The sequence below is a fragment of the Rousettus aegyptiacus genome, unplaced genomic scaffold (assembly GCF_014176215.1).
Source record: "Rousettus aegyptiacus isolate mRouAeg1 unplaced genomic scaffold, mRouAeg1.p scaffold_m13_p_4, whole genome shotgun sequence".
NCBI classification, from domain to species: domain Eukaryota; kingdom Metazoa; phylum Chordata; class Mammalia; order Chiroptera; family Pteropodidae; genus Rousettus; species Rousettus aegyptiacus.
Genome location: NW_023416307.1, coordinates 40,965,579 through 40,978,747, shown reverse-complemented (window position 1 = coordinate 40,978,747; position 13,169 = coordinate 40,965,579). Strand labels below are relative to the sequence as shown.

At 47.2% G+C, this 13,169-nt stretch overlaps 2 protein-coding genes across 4 annotated transcripts; one reads left to right on the top strand and one right to left on the bottom strand.

Moving 5' to 3' along the window:
- On the top strand, nt 1-6,989 carry THPO (thrombopoietin). 3 transcript variants are annotated; one of them, XM_016134538.2, is made up of 7 exons: nt 1-30; nt 1,408-1,582; nt 1,820-1,947; nt 2,239-2,325; nt 3,806-3,973; nt 4,206-4,286; nt 4,403-6,989. In XM_016134538.2, the coding sequence occupies exons 2-7, from the start codon at nt 1,570-1,572 to the stop codon at nt 4,844-4,846; spliced, it is 921 nt and encodes a 306-aa protein (XP_015990024.1). In that variant the 5' UTR covers nt 1-30; nt 1,408-1,569; the 3' UTR covers nt 4,847-6,989. The 3 variants fall into 3 exon arrangements, with proteins under 3 accessions (XP_015990024.1, XP_015990022.1, XP_015990021.1); XM_016134536.2 differs by having other exon boundaries at nt 4,218-6,989; XM_016134535.2 differs by having other exon boundaries at nt 4,206-6,989.
- A 1,289-nt stretch (nt 6,990-8,278) lies between these two features.
- On the bottom strand, nt 8,279-11,624 carry POLR2H (RNA polymerase II, I and III subunit H). The gene is made up of 5 exons (XM_016134539.2): nt 11,333-11,624; nt 10,323-10,406; nt 10,144-10,237; nt 9,544-9,627; nt 8,279-8,649 (listed from the first exon to the last, which is right to left on the bottom strand). The coding sequence occupies exons 1-5, from the start codon at nt 11,403-11,405 to the stop codon at nt 8,532-8,534; spliced, it is 453 nt and encodes a 150-aa protein (XP_015990025.1). The 5' UTR covers nt 11,406-11,624; the 3' UTR covers nt 8,279-8,531.
- Nucleotides 11,625-13,169: the final 1,545 nt, after the last annotated feature.

Genomic DNA, 13,169 nt, shown 5'->3' with positions numbered 1-13,169 from the left:
ATTCCGGGTCCTGGAGCCCTTCTACACCCGGTGAGTGGTAAGCAGGGTTTGGAGTTAAGTGAGGGTAGGAAAGACAGGAAAGAGGAATTGGGCTCCCAGCTGGGGGAGGGGCAGGCAAACTGGAACCTACAGGCACTGACCTTTGTCGAGAAGAGTATGGCCTTCCCAGAATGGGAGGAGCAGGACAGAACAGGAGTAGGGGGTGGGGTGCTGGATTCTGAGGGACTGATCACAGACTTGGTGGAATATGGCATAGTCCTGGCTGGCCCTAAGGAAAAGGGACATGGGTTCAGGGAGAAAATAAGAAAGGAGATACATTAGGGCTTAGGGAACACAGCACCAAGATGGACACAGTCCCAATGCCCATTCTTACCCTGTCACGCCTAGTTAGGTTAAGGTTCTGAATCCAGAGGCTGGGGAGGCTGGGTCAGGCAAGCCAGGGCACAAGGAAAGGGTAATGGGAGGAGGGCTCATGCATGTTGACAGACCTACAGGAAATCCCAATATTGAATCAGGTGCAGGACTCTTTGCACAACTTGTGAAAAAAGGAGGAAGCCATGTGGGGGGTCCTGTGAAGGAACTGGAAGGGGTCTGAAGAGGGGGCAGGGAGGAAGGTGTGGGCTACCAGACAGATATGGTGGGTGTCTAAGGTGAGGTATGCCATGTAAGGTAGGCATTACCTCACTCAGCGGGTGCCCATTCCTGGACAGCTTGCCTCAGGAAGGACGTTCCCAGGATTGTTAGCATATCTCTTTGCCTTGGAAAACCCAGTATTTTAAAACTTGGAGTGCAAAGAAAAACTCTAAGAGGCTTTATGTGTGGGGGTAAATAGGGAAAGAATGAGAGGTTAACTTCTCCCACATCACCCTTTATTAATCTTTTAATCACTGACCTCTAGTAATCCAGTTTTGTTTTGCTTCATTTTTAATTTTTGCCTAATCCCACTCCTCAACCCCATTTCCCAAGCTACCTCTCAATACATTACGCGAGTTTGCTAGTTCCTCATCCTGGCCCTATACATGTTTTCCCCTCTCTTCTCCAGGCTTGTGCCACAATACTTCCATTCTCTATCCCCATCCCAGATTTTCCCCAACCAACCAATAAAGTTTGCTCAGAATTTGGGACCAATTAAAATGTGTGTGTGTGTGCGCGCGTGCGCGTGCATATCCTGTCCTGCTGCTCCCAGGCAGGGGACAAGGGCACCAAATCCATACGAAATTCACTGAGGAACCCTGACAGGAGACATCAATGCTATAATCACAAGAAAACATGGGAGCAGTCAGAGCTTTAGCAGTTCTAGGCTGGTCAGCATCACAACCACCCCCCCCCCCCCAGCATCTATTCCGCCAGCCAGCCAGTCTCTTCCTTGAAACTTGATTAAGTGTTCATTATTCCTATTACTTGCAGGATAGACTCCAGACCTTCTTCCTTGGCCTACCTGTGCTGTACCTCACCCCACTCTGCCCGGAAGTACAAGAGCCCAAGCCCAAGCCGCCTCCATGGCCCCAGGAAGGATTCAGGGGAGAGGCCCCATACAGGGAGCCACTCCAACCACACAGCCGGGTCAGAATGGAGCTGACTGGTAAGAAGGCATTTGAGGGGCCAAGGGCCAAATCAGAATTTAGTAGAGGGGGAAAGAGAAAGGAGATGTGCTACAGTAAGGGAGGGCTGCGGGAACCCAGTTTCCCAGGAATGAGGCATCTGAGTGGCAGATTCCATGGATTTCAGGTCTGGGTCCTAAATAGGAATTCCTGGACCACCGCCCGACAATGATTTCTTCCTTATCCATCCCTTTCGACCTCACTTCTCCTCATCTAAGAACTACTCCTCATGGCCGTGCTTCTCCTAAGTGCAAGACTAACTTGGTCCAGCCCAGCTCCTCCTGCCTGTGACCCACGACTCCTAAATAAACTGCTTCGTGATTCCCATGTCCTTCAGGGCAGACTGGTGAGAATCCCAAAGCACTCTTCCCTCTATCCATTTAACTGGTGCAATATCCTCATTCGCATCACTTCTTCTCGTTCCCTGATTCAATCACTATTTTTCCAATGTTATCTTTGGTAAGACCATTCCTGATCCCCACTCCTTGAGATGGGTAGTGATTTGCAATCAAGCCCTCCTTTAAAAGTTCTAGTCTGGATATATTCCTCATAGAAACCTACTCTGGTCTTTGGGCCACCATACCCCCTCCGTTTCAGCTCCCTTCTCTCCCAGTCCCACACTAATCTTTTTCAACAGAGCCAGTGCCCAGACGTTAACCCTTTGTCCTCACCTGTCCTGCTGCCTGCTGTGGATTTTAGCTTGGGAGAATGGAAAACCCAGACGGTAAGAAAGCCAGACTTTCCCTTGATTTCTCTAAGTCCTGTCTTCATCAGTTTCCTACTGCTTCCCATGGATTCTTCGAAATTCCTGAGCTCCCTGAAAACATCTTACCTTCGGCAGGGCCACCCTCACCCAATCTATATTGTACTATGATGATATCCTCTGGACAAGGTGATGGTTTGCAGTCCCAGTACACTAAGTAGATTCTAGAATCTACTGAACACCATGAAAAGCTAGTTAGAAGTTTCTCATGGGCCATGCCTTTGACTTATTCCCATTCAACCTTCTTAAGCTGGAATGAAGAAGACTGACCTGTCATCCAGATGACACAAAGCTGGGAACCACAGCAAAAAAGAAAACCAAAAGAATTAAGATTCAATTCACTGAAAAGCTAGGTCCAAAACATGGTGAAATTTTAACAGAAATACATTAAAAATTCTAATGTGTAAAGGAATTGAGTAAAGTCCTATCCCAGCTTTTAGGCCACAATGCCCTTGCTTCCCTCATATAAACTCCTAACATTAGAATTTACTATGGAAATGATCTGGGAGGGTTGTGTTGACCCCAAACGTAGCATGTAATATTACCGAAGCAGCTATTTAAAATACTAGTGATTCTAGGCCACTTTAGGTATTTAGTACCCACATTGTGGAAATATTCCTATAAAACTATTCTGAATAGAGTACACTTAAAAATACTAGACTGAGTACTAGACATCCTCCTCTAGAAACATGCTAATTTATTCAGAGGGACTGATTAAGCATGTGTCCAGGAGGAAGCAGCCTGAACAGTGAGAGGTTAGAAACATGTTATGCGAGAAACGGCTTTTCTAATTAGCTTGGAGGAAGTGGCAGTCTTGTGGTATGGCGTGAAGTGCTTTAGTCTGAGACTCAGGAAACCTACAGGAAGGGAGCACTCCTTGGTAAGTCAACTCTTCTACCCTCAGACTCCCCGGAATCCCTTTCTGCCCTCTGTCATCTAGGGAGACTGGGCTAGGGAAGAAGGGCAGTTCCTAGGAAGCCCTTGTAGTTCCAGCTCTGCCATTTATCAGGAAGCCCCTTCCCTTCATCTTTGTGCCCTTTATCATGGTTTCATCTCTACATCAAGTTAAAAGGAAATCATATGATCCTAAGATTTTGTAGCAGAAGAAGATTTGCAGAACCAAAAGGTAAAGCTATAAAAGGGCAGATTTCAACATAATGTGAGGGAGGGAAAAAAAAACAAAAAACAAAAAACAAACAGCTTTTCTGACTGAAATTAAATGTAAGACCAGGCTGGGTTACCAGACACTGGAGTTATTCAAGCAGAGGCTGATGACCAATTGTCGGGAGACTGTGAGGGAATTCCTGTGCTGGGTGGGACCTTGGTCCTGTCCAGTTCTCAGCTCTTATGATTCATTCTGCTGGCTACTCCTACAGGCTCCCCACCCGCTATTAGCATGCCCTTTGAAGCACTCTGCTTCTCTCTTCCATCTCTTTCCCAGGAGCAGACCAAGGCACAAGATGTTCTGGGAGCGACGACCCTTCTGCTGGAGGGAGTGATGGCAGCACGGGGACAACTGGGACCCACTTGCCTCTCAACCCTACTGGGACAGCTTTCTGGACAGGTCCGCCTCCTCCTTGGGGCCCTGCAGGGTCTCCTTGGAACCCAGGTAAGTTCCCAGTCAAGGGAACTATAGAAATTTTCCTTCCTTCCTATCTCCTTAGAAGACTTGAGGGAAGAAAAACAAATTTTAGGAATCTTGAGGTAAAAGAGATGATTTATCAAGGAATGCTCCCTCCCAGCTATAAAGCCTGGGTACGGTACCCTATTTTCCCACATAGATGAGGGAGGAATGATATATGGCCCAGGTCTCTGGCTTCAGGCCCATCCTCTGCCCTCAGCTTCCTCCACAGGGCAGGACCACAGCTCACAGAGACCCCAGTGCCATCTTCCTGAGCTTCCAACAACTGCTCCGAGGAAAGGTTCGTTTCCTGCTGCATGTAGTAGGGCCCACTGTCTGTGCCAAGCGCGCCCTACCCACCACAGCTGTCCCAAGCAGTACCTTTCTATTCCTCACAATGAACAAGCTCCCAATCAGGACTTCTGGATTGTTGGAGACAAACTCCAGTGTGTCAGCCAGAGCTACTGGTTCTGGACTTCTGAAGAGACTGCAGGGACTCAGAGCCAAAATTCCTGGTCTGCTGAACCAAACTTCCAGGTTCCTAGAGCAAATCTCTGGAGACCTGAACAGGACACATCAACCCTTGAATGGAACTCATGGACTCTTTCCTGGACCCTCACCCAGGGCCCTGGGAGCCTTGAATATTCCTCCAGGAACTTCGGACACAGGATCCCTGCCACCCGACCTCTGGCCTGGATATTCTCCTCCCCTAACCCATCCACCCACTGGACAATATACACTCTTCTCTCCTCCACACACCTTGCCCACCCCCACGGTCCAGCTCCCACTTCCCGACCCTTCTGCTATCATGCCCAACATTACCAGTCCTCTTCTAATTGCAGCCCACCCTCACTTCCATAATCTGTCTCAGGAAGAGTAAGGTACTCAGGCACTGCCAACATCAGCACTGTCTCCCATATGTAATTCCCTTACTTGGAGGAGAGGCCCTGGGAAACAACTGCAATTATACCAAGTTTCCTGCTTTCACCTGAAACCCAAAGCCCTGGTAAAAGTGGATACATAAGACAGAAAAAGGATCATTTTTCACTGTATAAAACATCAGAAGCTATTTTTTTAAGCTATCAATAATATTCACCAGAGCAGCTCGTTATCTTTGGTCTATTTTCTGCACAACTTTACAACTCATGAATTCTCTGTATGCTCTTTTGTATATGATAGTTCCTCAAAGGCTTGGACTGGCCCAGCCTCTGAACAGAGGTAGAAACAAATCATATATCAGAAAACAGAAAACAAGCTTTGGTTTTCTACTCAGAACTAAGGTTAATCTCTTTACCTATTTACTGTCATTTTCAGTGGAACTCTGTCTGTCCTTTCCTCAGGAGGTCCTTACTCTTGAGAAATGAATGAGTATTTTTCTCCCAGAAAGGCTATGCCTACATAATAGATAAAACTGAGGCTGTATAAATAAAGAATGAATAAATGAGAGCACCCAAAACTAACCAAAAGGAAAAGAAAGTTGCTCTTCTCAGGGGCAACACATCTGTCCCTCCCTAAGAAAAGACAAAAAACAAAAGCTAACAGGAAGCCCAGGAGAACTTCACACCTCAGGTAAGGCTGTGCAGACAGTTCAGTCAAGACAAGATGTGGATGTAACAGCTGAGCAAACAGCCAGAGCCTCAGTAGCTCCGCAGGAAGCTTCACCAGGGATGGGTTCCTGCCTCCCTCCTGTGGAGGTCAGGGGGAAGTGCAGGAAGTGGCTTGAGTCAGTCTCCTGGGGCTCACACAGCATGACAGATAAGTACAAGTCAAGTATAAACTGAAGGCTCATTTCCCAATTCCCAGAAGTGAGTAGTATCGAAAAAGCGGCCTTGTGTTACCACCATTAAACTCTGTCATGGTATCTCCAGAAGCCAGGCGTATGGGACTTTGCCAATAAATGCTGCCTTGGTGCTTAGGAAAAGTTTTATATTGCCCCAAACAAAAACTCCACTGCAAAGGTCAACACTTACCTCCAGAAGCTCATGTAGGGAAAACTAATGGAAGCTATTTCCTCTTCCCTCCCCACAAACTCCCCAGAGGAGAGGAAAGGCTACCATGTAGGTACAGGAGCCAGGAACCCAGAGTTCCAAACACTGCCACAAATACTCCATGATTACTAAAGGCATTCTAAAACAAAATGAAAGTCAGAGTGTGCCAGAAACCTTACATTCATTACCTTTTTTAAGGCTCACACCCTTTAAGGTAGGCATTATCATTTCTATTTTACAGATGAGGCCCAGAGAAGTCAGGCAAGTTCTCAATGGCTTTATAGCCTGTGAGGAGGAAAAGAATACCCTAGGCTGATTTAGTCTGGAGCCCATACTCTCCCCAGTGTGGTGCACTGTCCAGTATATCATTCAGTGATTCTATTTATTGGGAAAGATTTCCAAGTCCTTAAGAAGTTAATATATCAACAATTAGAGTTCTGAGTTAAAAATCAAAGCTCTTGGTAAGGCGACCAATTTAGACACCTCCAGTTGTCCCTCTCTCCCATCATGGACTGAAGAGTTACCATGGAATAGGAATCAACAATGCACAAAGCTCAAAAAATGTTGTCCAAATCTCAGATGGTGTCAGTTCCTACATGGGAAAGAATCAGTTCATACACACTACAAATTCCAGCATGCAGTCAAGGGAATGGTAAGTGGAAATTTTAACTTATTGAAATTCTAAAGTAGATTAAATCTAATACTCAAATGAAGCACTTTATGGTACAAAAAGAGATAGCACCCAAGACAAGCTATGCCAAAGGGACAAGAGACAAAGAATTAGGGGTCCTCAGCACAGTTGGATGAGAGACAAAGATGGCAAACTGCAAGAAGTATGTAGCCAGAAAGTTCCAGGCATCCAGTATTGGCATTTGACTTATTCCAGGGCAAATGTAAATAACCCATGGGCTTCTCTAGTGTGAACTACTCTGTCCCTACTGATGATCTAAACCATTTCCAAATGATTTTATTCCCTTTACACACACAAATAAAAATTAAAAAAAAAAAAAAAAAAACACTGTTATAACCAGTTCATTTCTATGTCTGTTCAACCTCATACCAGTTTCTTCTGCCACCCCAGAGCAGCTAAGATAGTCTGCTATGCTACCTCACAAACTATTACTCGTAATTAGGTTCCCCAACTCTAACCTAAATTCATCCTTCTCCAACCCCTGACAAAAAAAAAATTTGACTCCATGCAAAGGTTCTGGATTCCAAAAAATATTCATCCAAACCCCCATCCTATCTCCAATTTCCCTCTCCACCCTCCCCACCCCATACTAAGGCAAAAGAAACACATTTTCCTACCCCCTGCAGGGGCCATTCATTTTCAACCCATTTCCCTAAATACCATTTCTAACACCTCACGTAAAGACCTGAAAATGATGGGGAAAAGAGATACCCCAGGCATCTCAGTAGGGGACCAGCTCCCAAAGCAGAATGGGAGATCAAAAGAGCCAGCTATTTAATACACACTCACAATCTTTCTGGATAGGTACCCTGAATTTCCCAGGGGAAATCAAAGCCCCTTATATTTCCTCAGAGACCTCAAATGCTAGGCTGAAGAGCCATCTCCAATGCTGGAGTCCTTGTAAGCATCATCATTTCCTCAACTGTGTTCCTCCCCGACTTTTAAGTTAGTGACTGCAGTCAGGCTGCTGCATTGTTCCAGGTACTGGCACTGGACTGCCAACCTCATTGGTATTGCTGCCCTGTCCACTTCACTAGTCTGTGCAGTTCAGTGTCACTGGTAAGAAACACCACTTACCCTCTTCCCTCCAGGTCACCACTAGAATGTAGAGCAGACAACTAGTTCCTCCACCTACTCTCATAACAATCAAATCCACTCTTCTATTCTCTTCATAGTTGTGTCACATGCATTTGTCTAGAAGCCTCTACCCAAAGCTTCCATAAAAATAATAAATATTTCTAGGCTGTGCAAGTGACTCATTCAAGTCAATGTGATCTGACTTCCTAAGAGTCTGAAAGTGTTAGAAGGAAACAAGCAGGACTCCTTGCCAATTCAAAATTCTATGCCAAATGGGTGGTATCTTCCGGGCATGGGGTGCCCTCAGGAGCCAAAAGCAAGACACTCCCTCTCCCAGATAGAAAATCACAGTAGAGGATGATGGGGATAGTCAGCCAGGAGAATGAGAAACCCTAAACCCAGATACCAAGAGGCTGGGATAGCTCCTACACTGACATGTGATCATATGGCTGTGGGCCAGAAACATAATATACCACAGGCAAATTGGAAAAAAAATTATTTTAAAGTAAACAGAAAGAAATATATATTTTAAGGGAAGAAAGTCTGAGAAAGAGAAGTTTAATTTAAAAAATCGTATACACACAACTTCTGATTCCTTTTAAGCTGTCCCACTGGGTTTTTCACAGGCAAGTCAACTTCCCATTGAGTTCAGACACCACCTAAAGATGCAAGGCACAATCGACACAAATCCAGCCCTCTTAGACAGGCGAACAACAGTAACTGCTGCTCAGGCTTGAATGAATGTCCATGAGCTAAGTGACCAAGCAGCAAGATTGGCTTCCCAGGTGGTTCAGAAGGCCAGTTTCTTCATCAGCAGATAAACTCTGGAATCCACTTCAAATCCATGCAGGTTATTGGCATCACCTTGCAACCTCATGAGCAGGCCCCCATACGAGACGTAGGCAGAGCTGAAACAGAAGGTCCAGTCTCATGAGTCTGAGCTCTGGAGCAGCTGCTACTCAGTGACTCTCCAGCACAGTGTAAGGAAAAGCAGCACCTTTCTAATGTTTTGTCATTCAGAACGAAATTCAGACAAACATGAATGCACAGATATATGCAAGGCAGTATTCCTTATATTAGCAAAGGAAGAAAATACTACAGGCCCAGAATAAGGGAAATGGTCAATTAAGATATATCCATTTAAACAAAAAGCTTTAAAGTGACATGGGGAAATTGTTTTATATAACATTAAACACAAAAGGAGCAGAAGAAAACAGTGTAATGAAAAATGTGATCTCAAAGAAAAAAAGCACACAGAGGAAAAAAACTAAAATGTCTAACACTTTATGTAAAAGGTTCCCTTCTGGGTATGGAATTATAGGTGACTCTTTTTTTCCTTCTTCACATTACTTCTCTGCTTTTCAAATTTCTTACAAAGGGAACATATTGTTTTAATAAGATTTTAAAGAAAAGAAAAAATAGCTGGACAGGGAAACCAAAGAACTAGGGATTGGGTTGCAGAGTAGCAACACACACATTCACATAAACAAAAACAAAACAAAAAAAAAGCCTAGCAGTTTTATTACTTAATGCTGCATTTATTTCCTGAGGAATCAACCTTCTTTTGCACTGTACACAGCAAGACTACCCATTTCTTGTGTGGACCACCAGGCCCTGAGGCCCTGACAAAGGGCAAAGTAAGCAGCCTACATTTCAGACTGAAAACTGTTCCCAGAAGTTTCTGGGTCCCACTAAGGTCTGAGGAGCTTGGGGAGAGGGCTCCAACACAGGAAGCATGAGCATGGCCCAAATTCTCAGAAAAAGGTAGGGGGAAAGGGTTCTCACAAGATAAAGGAACTTACAGACGTGTTGCTGCTTCAGTAGAAGTTTCGTCTCCCTCAATCCTGTACACTTTCCCATACATTACATACTCAAATTGGTCAGCCCTGTGGAACAACAGTGGTAGTTATTCTTAAAAGTAGTTAATAATAAAAGTGGTAACTGGTAGCTAAGTGCCAGCATTATAATAGGCACTTTCCAAACTCAATGTCATTTAATCCTCACCTGTGACCTTGGTATGAACATCTGTCTTTTACTGATGAGGAAACTGAGGCTGAAAAAGGTTAAGATATTCAACAAATAAGTGGTAGGGCTGAGATCTGAACTCAGTGGGGCTCCAAACTCCCATCAACCAAACTCCCTCCCAAAATGCAAGACCCACATAGCCTAGGTCACTCAGTGGCCATTTCCTCAGCCATCAAGAAGATACAACTCACAACCATGCAACCACTGCTCCAGATAAACACCTGGTTGTTTGAATTTTTAAATGCAGCAATTTCATTGAGGTTCCTCAAATTCTGCTGATAATCATTTATTCCTTGAATTAAATAAGGGTCTTTCCATACCACTTGTCTACTTAGTCCTCAGGAATATTTCAAGTACCCTGTTCACCACTCCCTCACCTGGAAGGTCTGTCATCTGTGGGGTTGTATTCACCATCATCCAGGGTACCATCTTCATACAAGGTACTGGCTATGACCAATCGGAACTTGTCACCTGAAAATAATGGAAATCTCTAAGGGTAAAGAACAGATGAAATAGCAAAAAAATTCTCCTACTATTGTCTGTATTCAATACTTACCCAAGTCTACAGGGTAAATCTGAATGTTTACATCTAAGATAAGGTCCATCTTGAAAGATTCACTCTCACAATGCAGTCGAGACACTGGAGGAAAGTAGAGAAAGAGTGGCAGAGACAAATGCCTGGCCAGTGCCAACCCTGCAGACCTACTTTGGGGGACTGTATGCAATAGAACACTAAATCCAACCCAGCCTTCATCCACTGGCCTCTCATCTGCTCTCACAGAAGTGCAGGTTCAATCAGAACCAGATGTGCAAGAGAAAAAGGAGTGAAAAATAATGGCAAGTAGACAGAATCCCCAGAAAAGAATCAAAAGTCCTCTGGCAACAATATCCAGATTCTAGGCCTGCCTAGGTGATTAAGAAACAAGCTGACTTGGGCAAGTTTTTCATTCATTCAAAGGTTTTATCTTTCTGTGCCAGGCGCTGTGTTGAGGGGATTCAGGAAGTGTAAGAACTAGTGTTGTCTTGAACAACTTCTGTCTCCAAAGACAGAGAAACAATTATTGGTCAATGACAGAATAAAGAGCAACTCTTTTTATTATTCCAAGCTGTCAACTCTAACCCCGGGAGGACTTCACAAAGAGCTAAAGATTCTAGGAGCAATACAAGAATAGAGGTTCTGGAGTCGGATTACTTGCTGTGCAGCTTTTGGTGGGTTACTTAACCTCTCAGAGCAAAATGGGTACGCCACCACCTACTTCATGGAGACTCTTGAAAGGAATAAGACATGTGCAAGGTGCATACTGTAGCTCCTAGCACAGAGTGGGTAGCGACTAGAAATAAGCTCAGTTTACTAGCACCATAATAAAAGGCCACCCAGACACCGGGCACGCCATTTGTGAACCCAGGGAGAGTCCAGAGTCTCCGTTTTATCGTCCATAAATCGTTTCCTGAGGCAGGTCTCTATATCAGGACTTGCCGGTAAGGGAAGGCCACGTGAGCTGGGGGAACCTGGAGCCCAGGGGTGTGGCCCCAAGCACGAGGTTAGCCACTGCACATCTTACTCACCTCGGTCAAACTTCTTGCCCTCCGGGTCAATGTCTTTTACATCAAAAATATCCTCAAACAGGATGCCCGCCATGATGAAAGTGCCACGAGAGTAGCACAGGAGCTGAGTGCGCGACCACGATTAAAAGTACGCGCACCGCCGCGCGTGGAGAAGAGAGAGGAGAGGGAGGGGAAAGCAGCGCCTGAAGAGCAGCAGCAAGGGAATAGAATAACGCCTGAGCACGGACAAACAGTAAAGGGGCCACTTCCGTCGCCTAGCTCTCGGGGCTTTCTAACTTCCGCCCCGAACTATTGCATCCCAGAGACTTCAGTGTTGAGGGCGGGTCTCCGGTCCTGATAACTCCGCCCTGGGCGGGGTCACGATAGATCCCACCTCCAGCCGAGGTGGTGCGGTTCCTCGCTGTCTGCTGACACCACTGCGCCCTCTTCAGAGTCCCAGTCGGGAAGACTGGAAGGCGTGAGAGCCTATCCCAGCCAGGAGCCTTGATCCTTGGCCCAGAAAAGCCCGGCCCTAGCCCGACCCTGCCGGTCCGCGTGCCCGCGCCGAGGGAGGGCGGAGCAGAAACCCGCCCCCAGAGCGCTGGGCCAGCAGGGAGCAGTACCCAGACCCTCCAGCTGGCACCGAGGCCCCCCGGGCAGGCCGGGGCCGGCTCGGCCCTGCTGGATGTCACCCGAGCTGGGTCCTTGCAGTCTGGTAATTTGCCATGATGTCACTAAGGGAAAGAGGAAAGCCTGCTGTGTTCCCTCCCGGTACTGCACCCTCCCCTCCACTGTCCTCGTCCCCTGAGCCGGGGTCTCTTCCCCCACACTACCCCTTCAACCTGGCATTGACCCCATCCCACTGCCCTCCTGAGCACTGCATCTTCATTTTGATACTGCCTGTTTCTTCACCACTGCCCTCTCCCTCTGGCCTCTGGTCTCCTACTTGTCTCCTCATCCTGTCACTGTCCTCTCTCACGGATACTCTTCCCTTACATTGCCCATTCCTCTTGGGTGCTGGCTCCTCTCATATTGCCTCCTTCCTGGGTACTGCCCCCTCCTCCTGGGCACCACCTCTGCCTCTCACATGTCCCTTCATCCTGGTACTGCCTCCTCCCGCACACTGCCCGTTTCCTGAGCACTCCCCGACACTATCTCTGAAACCCACACAGCCTATCCACCCTGTGCTCGCCCCACCCTCTGCTCTATCCTTCTCTAGACAGCGATAGAGAACGCGGAGCCCCAAGAGGCCGGTCCCCCAAGGTAGCGAGACGTCAGCAGCTACTCGGGTTTCTCCTTGGGGCCTGCCTGAGAGAAACGACCTCTGTCCTCCCACGCCCGCCTCCCAGGAGTGGCCTCTCCAGTACCTAGACATTCCCTTCCCTTGGGCCTCACTCTTTCCCTCCCTACTTCCAACTCCAGCCCCACCCCTGACACCCCGCACACCCCGCAGGCCAGGTTGCTCCAGGTACACCTCCCTAGGGGAGCCGCCGGAAATAAAGGAGGGAGGAGATGAAAGAGATCAAGGGTCTCAGCTCCTAGCATCACCCCCTTCCTGGGCCCAGCGTTCCGCTCCGAGTCCCACCCAGCTTTGCTTCATCCCCGACCGAGCTGCAGCGCATCTGAGCCGCTGGCCTCTCCGGAGAAGCAAGAGAGGGCGCCGCTCCGCCCTCTCCAGAGAGATATGGAGCCCGAAGAGTCTGATTTAGAAGGCTCTGAGCCCTGCTAAGCCCAGACCCCTCACGTCGCGTCTTAGAGAGCCGCAGACCCTGCTCGGCCCCTCCACGCGCCAGCAGACTCGCCCCCTTCTCAGCCCCCGGCCTCGGCCGAGGTGACGCGAACTCCAGAGTTTCAAGCG